The sequence below is a fragment of the Pelophylax lessonae genome (genome assembly GCF_965119305.1).
Source record: "Pelophylax lessonae genome assembly, chromosome: 6".
Taxonomy (NCBI): Eukaryota; Metazoa; Chordata; class Amphibia; order Anura; family Ranidae; genus Pelophylax; species Pelophylax lessonae.
The window spans coordinates 255,664,037-255,680,560 of record NC_138773.1 but is presented as its reverse complement, the minus strand read 5'-3'; the positions used below and the strand labels follow the sequence as shown (position 1 = coordinate 255,680,560).

At 43.2% G+C, this 16,524-nt stretch overlaps 1 protein-coding gene across 1 annotated transcript in view; it reads right to left on the bottom strand.

Moving 5' to 3' along the window:
* FASTKD1 (FAST kinase domains 1) overlaps positions 1-16,524 on the bottom strand; it is a 179,985-nt gene that overhangs the window by 38,629 nt on the left and 124,832 nt on the right. Inside the window, exons 22-24 of the mRNA XM_082261782.1 lie at positions 15,660-16,055; positions 6,431-6,541; positions 1,261-1,392 (exon numbers count right to left, since the gene is read on the bottom strand). Of these exons, the coding sequence (XP_082117908.1) occupies positions 1,261-1,392; positions 6,431-6,541; positions 15,660-16,055 (639 nt within the window). The remainder of the gene's footprint in view (positions 1-1,260; positions 1,393-6,430; positions 6,542-15,659; positions 16,056-16,524) is intronic.

Here is a 16,524-nt window from a genome sequence, read left to right as displayed (position 1 = left end):
GCAGAGGATGGGAAGAGAGTTCACCCATAGAGTTACTATGGGGCTTCCGTTGTCGGATGTGTCCTCTGCAACCGCCTCCACAGCAAAGCCGTGGCTAACAGCTCCGCGTGGGATCGGGTTGGATCGGCTTCAAAAAAAGTTATGTATACTGATTTCTTCTTTGCAGGGCTAGATAGGTTAGTGTTAGAATCATGGAGGTCTATAGATGCAGGGATTTTAGTGTTAGGGTGGATTTCGACTTTAATCCATTCTCTGCATTAAAGTGAAACTAAAAGGGTGAATACTTACCTGTCTAACGGTCCATCAAGGATGCCAGCATCTTCAGTGGCAGTCTTCGGGCCTCCATATTGGCCAGCGGGGGATGAGGTCACTCCTACGCATGTGCAGGAATTAGGCTATTATTGGTCATTATCCCAGCACTGAAAGCGGAGCTGCGCTTGCCAGAGAAGACAGCGAGCAGGCAGGTAGGGGCATTTTATTGCGGAAGAGACAATGCATGCCTCTTCCTCAATAAAAGCCTGCCTGCTCGCTGTTTCTAACACTGGAACTATAGTTCCATTTTAAGGAAAAAAGTAATCCACTACCTGTTCTGCCAAATGGCCCTACCCCCTCCAAAGTCCCTAAACACTCACCTGATTCCTCTCATGCTGCAGCACTGTCGCAGCTGCAGCATCGCTCCACTCACATCCTGATTCACAGGCGAAACTGAGGCAGCGCGCGCCATAGGCATTTGCTGCTGTCAGTCAAATCCTGCGAGGAGGGAGCAGGGGCAACGCTTACTGGTGCTGTGTGTGACTATAGACTCGGGAGCACATGCGCACGGGTGACTCCTAAGTACCCAGCTTGCTAAGGAGGCACCTGGAGATGGAAGAATCAAACAGTGCCAGCGAGAGACTGCAAGAGGAGGGTAAGGGACCTTTCTGTGTAATATTGCACAGAGCAGGCAGGTGTAATCTCTTTTTCTTTAACCCAAATAAATAACAAACAGCCTTTAGTATAATTTCAAGCACATTCGACCTTAAGAGAAAATACACATTTTCATTTGATTTGGCCCAGTTCTTACAACAGCTGGTAAACTCGCACAAAAAGAATGTACATATGGTTTTGCAGGATAAATAGCTATGATTTTTTTTTTTTTTTCTTTTTTAAGGAACTCCCATACACTGCTGCAGTAAAAAAACAATGTGAAAGTTAGTGTTCTAAACATTTGGCCTACAAAAAGCATTTTTAGCACATTTACAAAATAATAAATATTCTTGCCTTTTTAAACTCATTTGAAGTTCTGTATGTAGATTGTCATCCTTTAAGCCCAGTAATACCACAGCCTCTACGATGCTGCATAACTGTCCCAATGAGTAAACCATCAAATGCTTCTGTACCTGTGAACAGATTCTAAAACCAAAAAAAAAAAAAAAAATTTATATTTTTTACCACACGGAAAGTAGTGAGACAAATATGTGCTGCAGTATAGTAATTATATATTATATACACACATCTCTCTCTCTCTCTCTATATATATATATATATACACACACACACATCTCTCTCTATATATATATATATATATTATACACGCACACACATACACACACACACTCTTTATTATATAGGAGTATATGGCCTTATAGTTTATAGACAGAAGGTGAACAACTTTCTTCTGTTATTGTTCTGCAATTAAAAATGAAAGAACATGTAAACCCAGCATTTCATATCCCTGATAAGTGCCTGCTGTATCATATACTTGTATGAAAAAAGTATCCTGCTCTCTTTGTATCTCTGCTTCCTACTAAAAACTGACCACACTAGGCATGAGACCACAGTGTGGTCAGTGTTCTGGCTGTGCTGGGAACTCAGACGGCTCTCCTCCAACGATCAGACTATGGAAGCTTAGTGTGCTGCTATTTCTCCTACCCAGCTCCCTTAGATCCTTATGCTGCTGAGAACAGAGGGTATGTAATCACTATTTTAAAAAAGGGCAAAAATAGTATTTATAATGTTTTTTTATATGTATAAACAAATGTTTTTCCTTCCATTTCTATTTTCAACTAAATGGTTTGCTATACAGGGTAAGGGTTCACATATACTTTAAGCTGGTCACAGATAGATCAAAATTCAGCCGGAGACCAGACAAATTTCAAAAAATAAAAAAACACAAAGAAAAGCGCTCGAACTGCAGACAATATTTATTAAAAAGTATAAAACATCAACTGCAGCAACTCACAAGAAGCCACGATATAAGGGCTGTAACATCAAAGGATAAATAACGCTCCTCTAGATGGTGCCATCCATTCACACATGGGTCAATGCAAAGTTCAGCCGTCTGTCACAGGAGGAAGGGTGCCGGCTGTCTCCAGTGTCGATTGGCGTCCCGAACAATGCCTGCGATGTGGAGGTGAAGGAGGAGATGCGGCAACGTCACCAGGAAGCTTGAGGCGCACAGCGCGTTTCTGAGCATGCACCAAGTCCCGAACGGACATGCGCGCTCTTTCATCAGGTGCTCAAATTTCGATCCACCTGTGGTTGCTCCTGATCAATATAAGTCACTCTAGCGATTGACTTATTATGAATGGGACTGTTGGAAAATTTTCATTCAATTGGCTGCAGCACTGATCAATGTATTCTTTAGTGAGAACACACTAAAGCCTCGTACACACGCAACGGATTTCCGCCGACCGGTCGTCCGTCTTTTGTCCAGAGAGGTGTCTGTTGGTTGGAATGTGCTCTAGACTGCACACGAATTTTCCCGCACGACAGAATTCTACTTCAGAAGTGATGTCATGTGTTGGATTGCTTTCTTTGTGTTCTTTCATCTCTGAGCATGCCTAGTCTTGCTCATAAGATTTTTCCCCATCGAAATCTGTACTAATGAGACGAAAATCAGACGTGTTTTGACGGTCGACAAAAATTTTATAGCCTGCACACCAGGATTTTTTCAGCCGAAAAGTCGGAAGCACCATACTAACAAGCCGAAAATCGGCAGATCGGTCGTCGGACGAAATTTCTTGGCCGAATTTCTACTCGTGTGTACGGGCCTTAACACAGCAGAGAGGATTTTTTTATCCGCCTCACTTGTGTTAATGGGGAATCCATTAAAAAAAAAAAAACACAACATCTATGGGCAGCCTAAGTTCTCTTGTCTGTGAAGCATTTGGATATCTAAAACTAGTGTAAGTAGCAAAAAATAAAATAAAAGTGTATATTTACAAATAAGTGCAGTAATGAATCCCCCTCCTAGCTATGTACTATGGTAGAGACGGGTAAAATATAAGAGTGAATAAACTCATTACAAATATAGTGTATATAAAACACACCCTTGTAAAAATGCCAGGTAAAAAAATCAAATAAAATGTTTCTGACATTTACTGCCTTTTACAGCAGAACGAATAGCAATGTAACCCTATTAGAGAGAATGGAAAATAACGGATATATTGGCAAGATCAACAGCTAATAAAAGTATGTTGTTACACTGGGGCCAGATAACAGCACAGAGACAGTGACCTAATGGACATTACATCTTAAAGGGTTAGTTCACCTAAAAGGTGAACTTTAACCAATATTGGTTAAGGAATTCTAAAAAAAAACATTTCTAAACTTTTTACACTGTCGGCCAACTCATAGCTTCCAATCTCATTAAGGGCTCATGCACAAAGATGGTGAGGGAAGCAATTGAGCTCTAGTGTAAGATTTCAGAAATGATCAAAGTGTGGGGAACCGCAAGCGACACGTGCATTCAACCACAGAAGTGAATGACTATGCGCACTTTTATTAAGGTACTTAAGGTAATTTTAGCCGTATTAGTGCACTTGCGACAGAGATAATTGAGTACTGTCCGTGATACTTTTTTTATTTGCACTAACATACAATTTTTCAGGACAAGCTTTCCGGGTATGTCCCCTTCTTCAAGATCCAAGCAGTACAAGGGGACATACCCCGAAAGCTTGTCCTGAAAAATTGGATGTTAGTGCAAATAAAAAAAGTATCACGGACAGTACTCAATTGTATTAAGGTACTTAAAAATTCTTCCTTGCATCGGTTTTTACATATTTTCTGAGCACAATTCTTACTATAGTTTAAGTTACCATAAATACCATAGTACTTATTGCAGGGATTGACAGCTTTTGCCCAAACAGCCCTTGCATGAAAAGTTTTTTTCCCCATAGAAACCCTTACTAAATGATCTATCTCAGGGGTTTCCAAACTTTTGACCTTCCTGGGCCACATTGGAAGAGGAGGAATGGTTTTGGGCCTCACATAAAATACACTAGCAATATGGCGCCTAGACATTGGTGTCCTTTTTGTGGCAGATGCTATTGTAATCCATCATTGTGCCATTTTATAAAAAAAAAAAAAAAAAATTATTTATACACACACACACACACACATACCATGAAAAACAGTGTAAAATATCACACTCGTTTTATTTTGCTTTTTTTTAGTTTTATAGAAAAAAAAAATGTTTTATTACTCGGATAAGAGGTATATTTTCAACATCCATTATTGTTAACTTGTGAATCTTATTGTTAGTGTATATATATATATATATATATATATATATATATATATATATATATATACACATACATACACACACATATACATATATATATATATATATATACACACACATATACACACACATATACATATATATATATATATACACACATATACACACACACACACACACACACAAACAATAAAATAAAAGTAAAAAAGAGGGCAACATAAAATTAAGGTGTAAAAGGTGGAAGGAAGGCAATTTTAATTCACAGAAGAGGAAGATTGGATTTTGTTGTTTTGGACACTTGAGCACAATATATTAATTTTATGACCGATTTATTTATCAAGCCTATTGATATAATACTGGAGAAAAATATCATGACACTTTAATGATTTGCACAGTGCACCTTATTGTATCACTATTGCCACCTTTAATTAATTTTATATAATACACATCCACCATAAGCACTTTATTACTATCAATTGATAATTTATATCAACATACGTATTTATTTATTTTTGGAAGATTACCTATGATTTGGATTTATAAAGGCACACATTTAATCGTATACATGTTTAATACGTTTATATATTTCATATTGTTATTTTTGATTTATACACTTTTTGGACTATTATCAACATATATTTATTATTAGTCACCTTACTTCATAAATTACCCCTGAAGCACGGTACTTCCCCCCCATTTATTTTCATTGAACTGTGTGGTCACCAGTAATAGTACAAGCAGCATCAAGGGCATACATATTTAAAGCGGAGTTCCAGGCCCAAAATAGACCTTTTTTTTTGTGCCCATCCGCTTGTTCTCCTTCACCTGAAAAGGAATTGGATAGTTAGGTTTTTTTTTTTTTTTACTCACCTTGTAATTGTAGATAGAATATACTCACCTATTCTTCACTTCCTCCCTCTGTGCCGCGGCTCCGCCGTCACTTCCTGGCTTGCAATGATTCCTGGGAGCTGAACGTCATCGCTCCCAGGAATCATTGCGACGGCACCGGCCCCGCTCGTCACTTCCGGGGCGACGCCGCATTCCATGCTAAACAGCTTCTGGGCATGCCCAGAAGCTGTGGAGGAATGCGGCACCGCACCGGAAGTGACGAGCGGGGCCGGTGCAGGCGCATTCTGGGAGAAGAAGACGCGGAAGAGGACGCAGAAGAGGATCGCGCCGGCTTCAGCTGCCCACAAGAGAGATGGCAACGCTGGAGAAGAAATTTTATAAGTGAGTATTTCTTCTTGCAGGTAAGTGCGAACCGGGACAGATCAGAGGCTAGCCATTGTGGAATGTACTAGCCCTGACTGTCCCGGGGGTATGCTCATTGAAAATTTTTTTCTGTGCCCGGACCTCCGCTTTAAGAATCTCCCAAGACAGCGCAAGAGTCACACCCATATAAACATAAAATTAGTGTGATATTTTACACTGTTTTTGATAAACTAACGCATCAATATCTGGTTTGATGGATGATGTAGTAGCAATTCTCAAATTCTCAAGGCACTCATCATATTTTGGCTCCAATCTTGCCCTAATGTGCTTCATCCTTGAAAATAGTTGCTCACAAACAGAAGGTGCTGCTGAAAACTGCTGGGATATTTTGGGAAGATAAAACTTAAAGTCCAGTAAAGAGTTATTGTCAATTTTTTCTTCGGCCACATGTTTTCACCAAATGAAAACGCATTTTTTTCAAAACAAATCAAGTTTTAAATCAACATTTTTAATTCATGATTTTGTGTTGGGTGCATTCATAGCCGTCTTGGGCTGCATGTGGCCCATGGGCTGCATGTTGGACACCCATGAATTCTATTCATTTCCAATAGAAAGGTTACATTATTGAAGTTTATAGATGTGAAACTGCAAGAGTAGCTTAAACATTAAACAAAACAGAGAAAAAATAAGTTTAAATACAGAAAAAGTTACTTTTGGATGAGCTCAGTGTTTGTACATTCAGTGTCTGCCATTGTCTTCAGAACATCGTGCAGATTATCGGGAGACATCTTATCTGCAAAGTTTAGGAGCTTCTTTTTAAGTCTGTGAAGAATAAATAATGGCAAAAAAGTAAACGTATGAAGTCTAAGGCTTTAATCATTAAAATTAGGAATGATTAATGATGTTTAAAAAAAAAAAAGAAAAATTTGATTTTTAACTTATTTGTAAAATCTTTTTCTTGGAGTACATCACAGGACACAGTATCTTCATCTCCATTACGATAGGGTTATGCTTCCACCTTCAGATTGGACACTGGGAAAGAAATAAAAAGAAGAAGACCGGAAGTACACTTGGTCCCCTCCATGGCATAACCACCAACCTGTTGGGCAAAGCTTCAGATTCTTGTAGCAACCAATAAACCACAAGGCAGAGGGGTGCGTTCCCTATGTCCTGTGATGTATTCTAAGAGAATGACTTCACAGGTAAATCAAAAATACAGTTTTCTTTAGAATACATGTCAGGAAACAGGGTATCTTCATCTCATTCATTCATCATTACAGTAGGGATATCCCAAAGCACTGAATATGAGGGGAGGGCAACAGGACAATAAGCCAACAGACTCCAAACAATTAAACCAGAACGTGTTAGAAACCTCCTGCTGCAGCCTGCAAAAAACTCGCCCAACAAAGGTGGCATCCTCAGCAGCTGGAACATCCACATGGCAAAACTTTGCAAAAGTATGCGCCAAAGACCATCGAGAAATGGTAGATATGGAAGTTGCATGACCCTTCCTTGGGCCTCCAGGAAGCACAAAGAGGGAAACAGACTGACACATTAAAGTGAAAGGAAACACCTGAAAGCACAAACCACATATCAACTGTTAGAGTCTTACCCCCCAGAGTCTGAGGCATAGGACCAAAAAATAAATAAAATCGGATTTTTGACTTACCGTAAAAAAACATTTCTCTGATGTTCATTTGATGGGCACAGCTCTTGATCTTCTTAACCATTGAATTATACTGCCCCCTACAGGAGTAGGACACTAGGCAGAAAAAAAAAGTCTGGCTACGCCCATGGGCAATCCCAGGGTGTATACTCCCTCTTTGTTACAAGCAGTGTCAGAAGAATTACAACTCCACACAGAGGGGTGGGTGCTGTGTCCATCAATGAACATCAGAGAAATGGATTTTACGGTAAGTCAAAAATCCCATTTTCTCTTTCGTTCATTGACGGACACAGCTTTTGATCTTCTTAACCAAGGGAACGTCCCAAAGCGTGTTAAAACATGAGGGGTGGGAACAGCGAAAAAGAAACTCCCAAGGCTAACTATAGACAACAAGGTAAACAGGAGCTCAACCAAAACAACTGGAGCTCACCTGAAAAAAACAATACATCCTCAGAGGACCAGGTCCTCTAAACAGCAGCCTGCAAAACCTTGCAGCCAAAAGGAAGCATCCGCAGATGCCAACACATCCACTTTATAGAACTTTGTGAAAGTGTGTACCGACGACCAGGTGGCCACCTTGCAAACCTGCGTCACTGACGCCTGATGACAGAAGACCCCGGAGGCACAGAGTGCCACGTAGAGTGCGCCTTGACAGGGAAAGGAGGAACCTGACCTCTGATGGAATAGGCCTAAATCACCGTCTGTCTGATCCATCAGGAAATGGTCGCAGAGGAAGCAAACTACCCTTTCCGAGGCCCATCCGTAAGCACAAATAGTTAGTCTGATTTCCTAAAAGGCTCCGTAACTGCCAGGTACACCCTAATCGCCCGGACCACATGCACGGCATGCAAAGCAATTTCTTTCGGATGTTTTGGCCTGGGGCACAAGGAAGGCAACACAATGTCTTCACTCAAATGAAAATCATAGACAACCTGAGGAAGAACGAAGGACAGGGGCAAAGAACCACCTTCTCACTGTTAATCACCGAGTAAGGTGAATAACAGGGTAACACCACCAATTCTGCACCCTGCGTGCGGAGGCGAAAGCCCCCAAAAAAGGCCACCTTCTGGGACAGCGTAAACAGGGAAATCTCCCTAAGACTATCAAAAGGAGGCTTATGGAGGACTGAGAGCAGCAAATTAAGGGCCCAAGGCAGCAACAGAGACCGCACTGGAGGGGTCAAGTGCCTAACTTACTGAAGAAAAGTATGCACCAAGGAGTATGTAGCCAAGGGCCACTAAGGCCGATACCTGACCCCTGATAGTACACCAGTTTCTGCTTAACCTCCCGTAGAAGGAAGGTCAAGATCCGAGTCACTGAAAAAAGAGCGAGGCGGAACCCCAAGAGACTCACACCACGCAATTTACATCTTCCACGTACGATGGTAAATGTTCCTAGAAGTAGATTTCCTAGCTTTTAACAGCATTAACATTACTGACTCAGACAAACCTCTATCCATCAGCACCTGTTGTTCAACAGCCAAGCCGTCAAAGCCAGCGACTGAAAAGCAGGATGGAAGACTGGTCCTTGGGACAGCAGATCCTCCCTGAGAGGAAGCTTCCAAGAAACGTCGGCGACCAGCCACATCAGATCAGCGTACCAAGCCCGGCGAGGCTAGTCCGGGGGCCACAAAGATGGCAGAAGCTTGAGAGGAGGGAAGGCGTAAATCAGACGATACTGACCCCACGGGGCCACCAGCACATCCATGGTGTCCACCAGAGGATCCCTTGACCAAGCCACAAACCTCTGCACCTTTCGGTTGAGCCCGGATGCCAACAGATCCACCCTGGGGATGCCCCACCGGAGACACAACTGGTGCAACACCTCCGGATGAAGGGACCACTCTCCTTGGTCCAATGCCTGCTGAATGAGGTTATCCGCCTGCCAGTTTTCTACCCCGGGAATGTGTACGATGGAGAGGGCTGGAACGAACTGTTCTGCCCATCTTAGAATGCGGTCTACCTCCAGAGCCGCCAGGACACTTGAACATACAGAATCCACCCTCAAGCTCGTATGGTGATTTCCAGGTTTTCTACCAGCAGCAGTAGGAGACTCCACTCGCAGAAGGAGGTGGTCCAAGTAGCCCAGTACCGCAATCCCTCATTGGCGTAACAATTCTAGCACCGGGGCTAACACTTTCATGAAGACCGGAGGAGCAGAAGCGAGACCAAAGGGTAACGCCACAAACTGATAATGCTCCTCTTCCACAGCAAAGCAGTGGAAGCGCTGGGGACCGACACATATTGGAATGTGAAGGTAAGCGTCCTTGAGATCGATGGAGACAAGAAAAATCCCCCTGATGCAGGGAAGCCACCACCAATGTGAACGGACTTCATTCTGAACTTCTGAACCCGCACAAAGCAGTTCAGCGCCTTCTGGTCCAGAATTGGACGCACCTTGCCTTCCTTCCTAGGGACTTGTAAACAGGTTTCAATAAAACCCCTGAAAACGTTCCGAAGTCAGGACCGGGACCATCACCCTTTAAAGTAAAAGGTCTTGCAGCACCCCAAAAAGAGGACAGTCACACGTTGGAAGGAAGAACCTTACCGGAGGGTAAGAACAAATCTTGTAGCTGGACCGAATGACCTTGTGGACCCATCTGGCTTGTACCAGGGGAGTCCACAGGTACGGGGACCAGCAAAGACATCCCCTCGTCCCAGATACGGGTGAGGGTGTACCTTCATGCTGAAGAGGCCTTGTCCGTGGGTCTGGAGAAGCCCGCTCTTGACTTGCCAGGCCAAGTTTGCTTGGATCCTTCAGAGGAGGCCCCGAAAGGGCTCCGATCCCTTGTCAGTCAACCCAGAGGGACGAAAAAACTTTTTATGAGCCTAGGAGGGCCCACGTCTATAAAGAGGGTCCTTGCCCTTAGTAGCCTGCGGAAGAAAGGTACTCTTCCCCACCTGTGAGACCTTTAATGAGGTCATCTAGGGTAGCACCAAACAGGCGATCTCCTTGAAAGAGAAGATCAGTCAAGGCCTTTTTAGAAGTCTGGTTTGCAAGGACCACTGACGAAAGAGAGCCAAGCCACTAGGGGAGCCGAATCCAAAGGGACATCACAGATAAAACTGCAGCCCCTGGACCAGCTGCTGGTCCGCCAGCTCAGCAAAGGTAGGGGGGAGTGACTCCCCCTCCAGGTCAAGGCGCAAAAGCCTAGCCCATTCGGTCAGAGTCTGCGACCGACACCAGGGCAATGGTGAATATCGGCCTTAGTGCCAAAACAGCAAGGGTGTACATGTTGCAGGCCACAGCCGCCGCCTTCCTGTCAGCCGGATCCTTAAAGGCCGGGGACTCTTCAACCGGAATCATGGTTGCCTTGTTTAATCTGGACACGGAGGGTCCACCACCGGTGGAACAGTCCAGTTCTTAATAAGAGACCCCTCTTCGGGGTATCGCCTAGCAAACTTGCTTAGGGACCCCAAGGGGATGTTTTGGTCTTCCCTACTAATAAGTGACAATTCTGTCAAAATAGGAGGGAGAAGGGGGGGGGGAACACCTTTTCCGCTCTGGATGGCTTGTGATTGCCAAAGGGAACCTGCGTCTCCGCCGCAGCTTCAGCTACGTCCTCCATCTTGGGCGTCTCACACACAGCTACAATCAGTGCGTCCACCAGAGGCTCTAATAGGCTAAAAAAAAAAAAAAAAAAAAAAAAAGGTGGGCTCTGCGCACTAGCCCGCCCAGTTGTGTGACAATAGCGAATGAAAATTCGCTATTGTCACACGGAGCCTCCTCCTGGCCAATCAGGAAGCGGGTTCTGAGACCCGTTTCCCGATTGGCCAAAAGGAGAAGCCATTCAACTGGGCATGGAGGAGGAGGGAGGAGACGCAGAAGAAGCCGCCGTCGCTGTTGCCGTCGCCTGCTGCTGCAGATGGGTGAGTTAGCCGGGGGTCCTGTACCGTCATGGCGGGGGGTCCTGTACTGTCTGGGGGTGTGTATGGTGCAGGTCCATCAACATTCAAGATACACTTACCAGTAACGTCTTTTCCAGGAGTCTTTCAGGACAGCACCTCCCCTTTCTCCCAGGAAACACTGCACCCGCATCTTTAAAATAGTATTTCCAGCCACAACTCTTTAGTTCCCAGAGGACTTCTGGTAAGACACATAAAACACAGAATATACCCTCCAAAAATACCCCTAAAAATAAACAAAAAAGACAATGGGTGGTTCCTGCTGTCCTGAAAATCTGCTGGAAGAGTCGTTACTGGTAAGTGTAACTTGAATTTTCCCAAATTTGTATTTAGAACAGCACCTTGAGAGGATAATCAAGCACCCAACATCTAGGGTGGAAAAACAGCCTGCAGCACCTTTCAACGAGCAATGAAAGCTTGGTCCCCAGCCAAACAGCAATTCCAGTCTAGAATGCTTGCAAAAATGTAGAGAAAATTTAACCACCTCGGAAACCAGGCCACCAGACTGAGTTTGTACACCTGAGGATGGTATACTGGACACAGAGAAAGAAAATTCCCCATCCCTGGAAGCCTCCATGGAAGCTCCACCGAAAGTTTGAGTAAAATGAAAAACTAAACACTCTTGGGCTAATAAGGAGCTATTAAATTTAGAGAGGTCCCTTCTTCTTGAAATTTCCTGAGCAATACTGGAATAAGAGAAAACAGGGGAAAGTGTAGCAAAGCAGGAGCGCTGAGGTCTGAGCCACTGCGTCCACTCCCAGTGCTCGGTCTTGCCTCTCCAGAAGAGAAAAAGGCTGGCACCTTTGTATTTTCCTTGTTCGCAAACAGGTTGACCTGAGGCACTCCCCGTCTCTCCTTGAGTAACTGAAGAGTCGTCTGATTTTAAACCCACTTGGCTTAACTCAACTGGTGTCTGCTGAGAAAATTTACAAACTGATTTAACTCCAACTTCAGAAGAACCGCTGATAGGTATGCCAGATTCTTCACCAACCACCCAAGATTATCCTCTGCCAGAAGGCCCTGCTCCTAGAACCCCCATGTTTGTTGAGGTTACTGCCAGTGTATTGCACAACAGGACCTGCAGCTTTTGCTGACCTATCAGTTCAGAATGGAAAGACCTGAGTGCTAGGCCTATCTTCTTCAGCTCTCTCCAGTTTGATTACCTCATGGACTGTCTGACCAGGTGTCCAGTATCCAGCAATTCACCCTAGCCCCAAGCACTTGTAACCAGAAATACCCATAATCCACTTTGTAACCAGAAATACCCATAATCTACCCTCCGATTTAAATCCTTCCTCCACCACCAAAGAGCCCTCTTGACTTGAACTGGAAGGGTCCAAGGGTTGTCCGCTGACATGTTCACCATGTCAAACATACCAAGTTCCACACAGCAAGACTTCCTGTCTTTTTTTTGTCAGTGTCCAATCAACTGAAGGTGGCAGCATAACCTTATCATAATGGGGATGAAGATACTGTGTGTCCTGTATAAAGAAATTACATTACTTGTTAATTCATTATTAGTTAGTTAATTGTTAATGCCAATAATAGAATTAGACTTAAACCTAAAGTGTATGTAGAGCCCAAACTGTTTTTCTTTCATTTTGGATAGAGCAGGGATGATTTAAAACCTCAGCCAGGTTATTTTTTTCAGAAAAGTACCATTAGTGAAATTTCCTGTCCCAGAGATCCAACAGAAAATTAGTAGAAATTTCCGAGGGGGAGTAGAAGTTCATTCTGCAGAGGCGTCTTTCCCCCTTCCCTCTGCTCTGAAGAAAACTCTAAAATTCTGGGTTTTCTCTCACTTTGTCCGTGTGGCAACGCCTGCCAGCAAGGGAAGGTGAATCTCCACCACAATGGCAAAACAGACAGCAATAAAAACATGACAGAAGGTCTACCCCTGCTCTACTCTATTCAAAACTGAAAAAAAAAAAAAACAATTTGTCCAGAGCTATACTTTGATGGTGCCTAAACCCGAAAACAAAAATGTAATATATTGCAGCTTTTGAGTCCTTTAGATGCGTTGGCTGCATTCCCCCCACCCCCAAAGAAAGAAAGATTGCTCTCCTTGAATTTCACCTGGGGATTCTGCCAGTAACACACTTTTTGTCCAGTGGTGACAAAACACTGACTCTTGGAGGAGCAAGTGTTGTCACCCTAGGACAGAAATTGTGGGAATTCTCTCCTCTTCTCCATAACACAGCAGGGAGGCGTTTTGCAATTCAAAAAGAAAGAAAGAAATAAGAGTTGTAGAGGGAGCACATAGGAGATCACAAGATTTCTGGCTGAATCAAGGGGTATTTTTTTCTTTTTTTTAATTGCACACTCAAAAAATATAAAAAAAATGCGTTAAAGTGGTTGTAAAAGCTGAAGGTTTTACATCCTAATGCATTCTATTCATTAAGATAAAAAAAAAAAAAAAAAATCTTCTGTGTGCAGCAGCCCCCCTAATACTTACCTGAGGCCCATTTTGATCCAGCAATATTGCACCAGAGACTCAGCTGTCCGGGACTCTTCTCATTGGCTGAGAAAGCAGCGTAGTGCCATTGGCTCCCACTGCTGTCATTGAAAGTCAGTGAGGCAATGAGCTGAGAAAGGGGATGGGCCCGGGCCAAGGCCTTGAGTATGAAAGGGCCCAGGGAGCTGCAGCTCTTGATCGGGTGCCCCCATAGCAAGCCGCTTTCTGTGGGGGTATTCAACAGGAGGGAGGGGCCAAGAACGCCTAAGAGGGCCTTGAGAAAAGGAGGATCTGGACTACTCTGTGCAAAACCAATTTACAGAGCAGGTAAGAGTCGGTTCACACTATGGCGACACGACTCTGTACTACTTCGGGGGAAACTTGTGAAGTCCAGTGCACCGCGACTTCGGCGCGACTTGCACGGACTTCATATAATTAATGTCTATGCAAGTCGCTCCGAGGTCGCCCCGAAGTAGTACAGGACCCCTTTTCTAAGTCGGAGCGACTTGTGTCGCTATTAGAACGGGTCCTGTAGCAGTCAATGGACCGCGAGGGAGCGCGACTTGTCAGGCTGACAAGTCGCCTGACAAGTTGCACTGGTGTGAATCGAGTCTAAGTATAACATGTTTCTTTGTTATTTTTAAACGCTTTTTGACAAGTTGCAAAAGACAAATTTTTTTACAGTAACCAACATGAGTATAAAAAGTATTAAGTTTGGTATACAAATACATAGAAGGCACATAATTATATTTGTACATATTTACACTCCCAGTCATAATAAAGAACAGTGACAACATTTTTTTTTATTTTTAACGAAAAAAACGAGACTTTACAGATCGGCTGGCCATAGAGAGAGTAAATTTCTTTCCTGTAACCTCAGGAAAAGAAAGAATTTTTGCTCGATTCCCCCATCAACAGAGTCAGTGTTGACAGGGGAATCCCTGTTACGACTAAGCGGACGTTTATCCGTGAAACTACTATGCGTTCATCTCTTGTCTCTGACTATATTATGGATACACTCTGAATTGATTTTATCTTTTGGATACGAATAAAACAGATTTTATATTTTTGACCTTCAAGTTGGAGTGCGGCTATTTCTCTCTATACATTATAGTTGCCTGGACTGCGGATCCTTGCTGCACCTTATTTTGATGGTTGGGATTACCTTATCACTGGAGTGGTTCTTTTGCCCTTTCTGCTGATCTGTGAAGGGGAATCCCTCCTGCCAGGCCAATGTGTTCTCCGGGTGGGGGGGGCAGTAATTATTTGCTATCTGCTATAGCAGCCGCTAGCTATAATCACCTTTAAATACCAGCAGGCTGGTTGAACCCAAGTTGATCGATCAATCAACTTGGGTACATTCAGCCTGCCCATACATGGTTCGTACTCGGCTGGTCTGTGGCCGGCTTAACAGCTGAAGCATAAGCACACCAGCAGACACCTACTGTTGCATGAAATCTCATCTCAGACTCTCTCAAAATCCAAATTTACATAAAAAAATAAAATATAGACTCATCCCCTTTCCCCAGGCCTCCTAATCAGCAGCCTAAGCTGGTCATACACTAATTGAAGCAGCTAAAGCTGTATACACAAGGATCAAAAGTTGGCTGGTCCCGCAGTGACTGTACGAATTCCAATCCGTGTGTAGCCCTCACGGTTTGACACAACCTATAGTTAGATCTAATGGCCCTCATTCTATCAGTGGGCTACAGTGCTGATCTATATATTCTGACAGTGGAGTTCCCATTGTCAGAAAACGATAGCACAGCGAGGGAGATTCCTACATCCTCACAAGCGAGATTCGCTTTTTTCGTTCAGCCCGCTGGTTGAACAAGAGAAAAAAAAAAAATGTGTACCCAGGTTAACAGTTCATAGTCAGCTTTAGGCATTGCCTGTTACTGTTAGGTCACCTACCTTTCTCTCATCTTCAAAGAAACAATGGGTCCTAGGACAACAAAGAGGTCAGCAAATATGCCTGGATGATCACAGCGCTTTACCTCTTCCATCAGTCTAGACTTTGCCGTAATAATGAACTCACAGTTGGTGAATTGCAGGGATTGATACACTCTCAGAATTTTGCATATGGTCTGCGAGTCTATGGCACAAGCATTCTTCTGGAAAAATCGATCACACTTCTTCATCAAGGATATATTATATTTCTCCTTACTGAGAACTTCCATAAGTTGGATAAAATTCTCTAAATGAGAAGCATCCAGTTTCTCCAAGCTGGACTCTGCTTTTCTAAGCAGTCGCTTATGAAGACGGGGTGAGCTCACAGCATACAAGTTGCAAATGAAATTGGAGAGTGCCCTATGTAATAAAAGGAAAAAAAAAAAAAGATCTAGCAGTATTGCTGCAGCTAAATTGTAACAAAGGCTGCATACTTTATATAGAATCACATAACCATATTAATAGAAGCTTACAACAATATAGAATGACATAACCACATTAATAGAAGCTTACAACTACATACTGTATACCAAGGTTCTGGGATCCAGTTGTTTAAAGTAAAACTGGCACAAATGGGGCAATAAAAACTGCCCGCCAAAAAAAAAAAAAAAACACCCTATAATCGGAGACTACCTTTTAAAAAGAACCACATAGCAAAAAATAAAAACACACACAACACACTACATGCAGATATACAGTATAAACCGCTGCAAATTTTTGTTTTCCCTAAAAAAGTAAAGTGTAGCATTGCCCCCTTCTCAAACTTTCTTCTAGTTTTCATATGACTGTTTCAGAACACAGGAACACATAGGATGACCTATGTACTGTA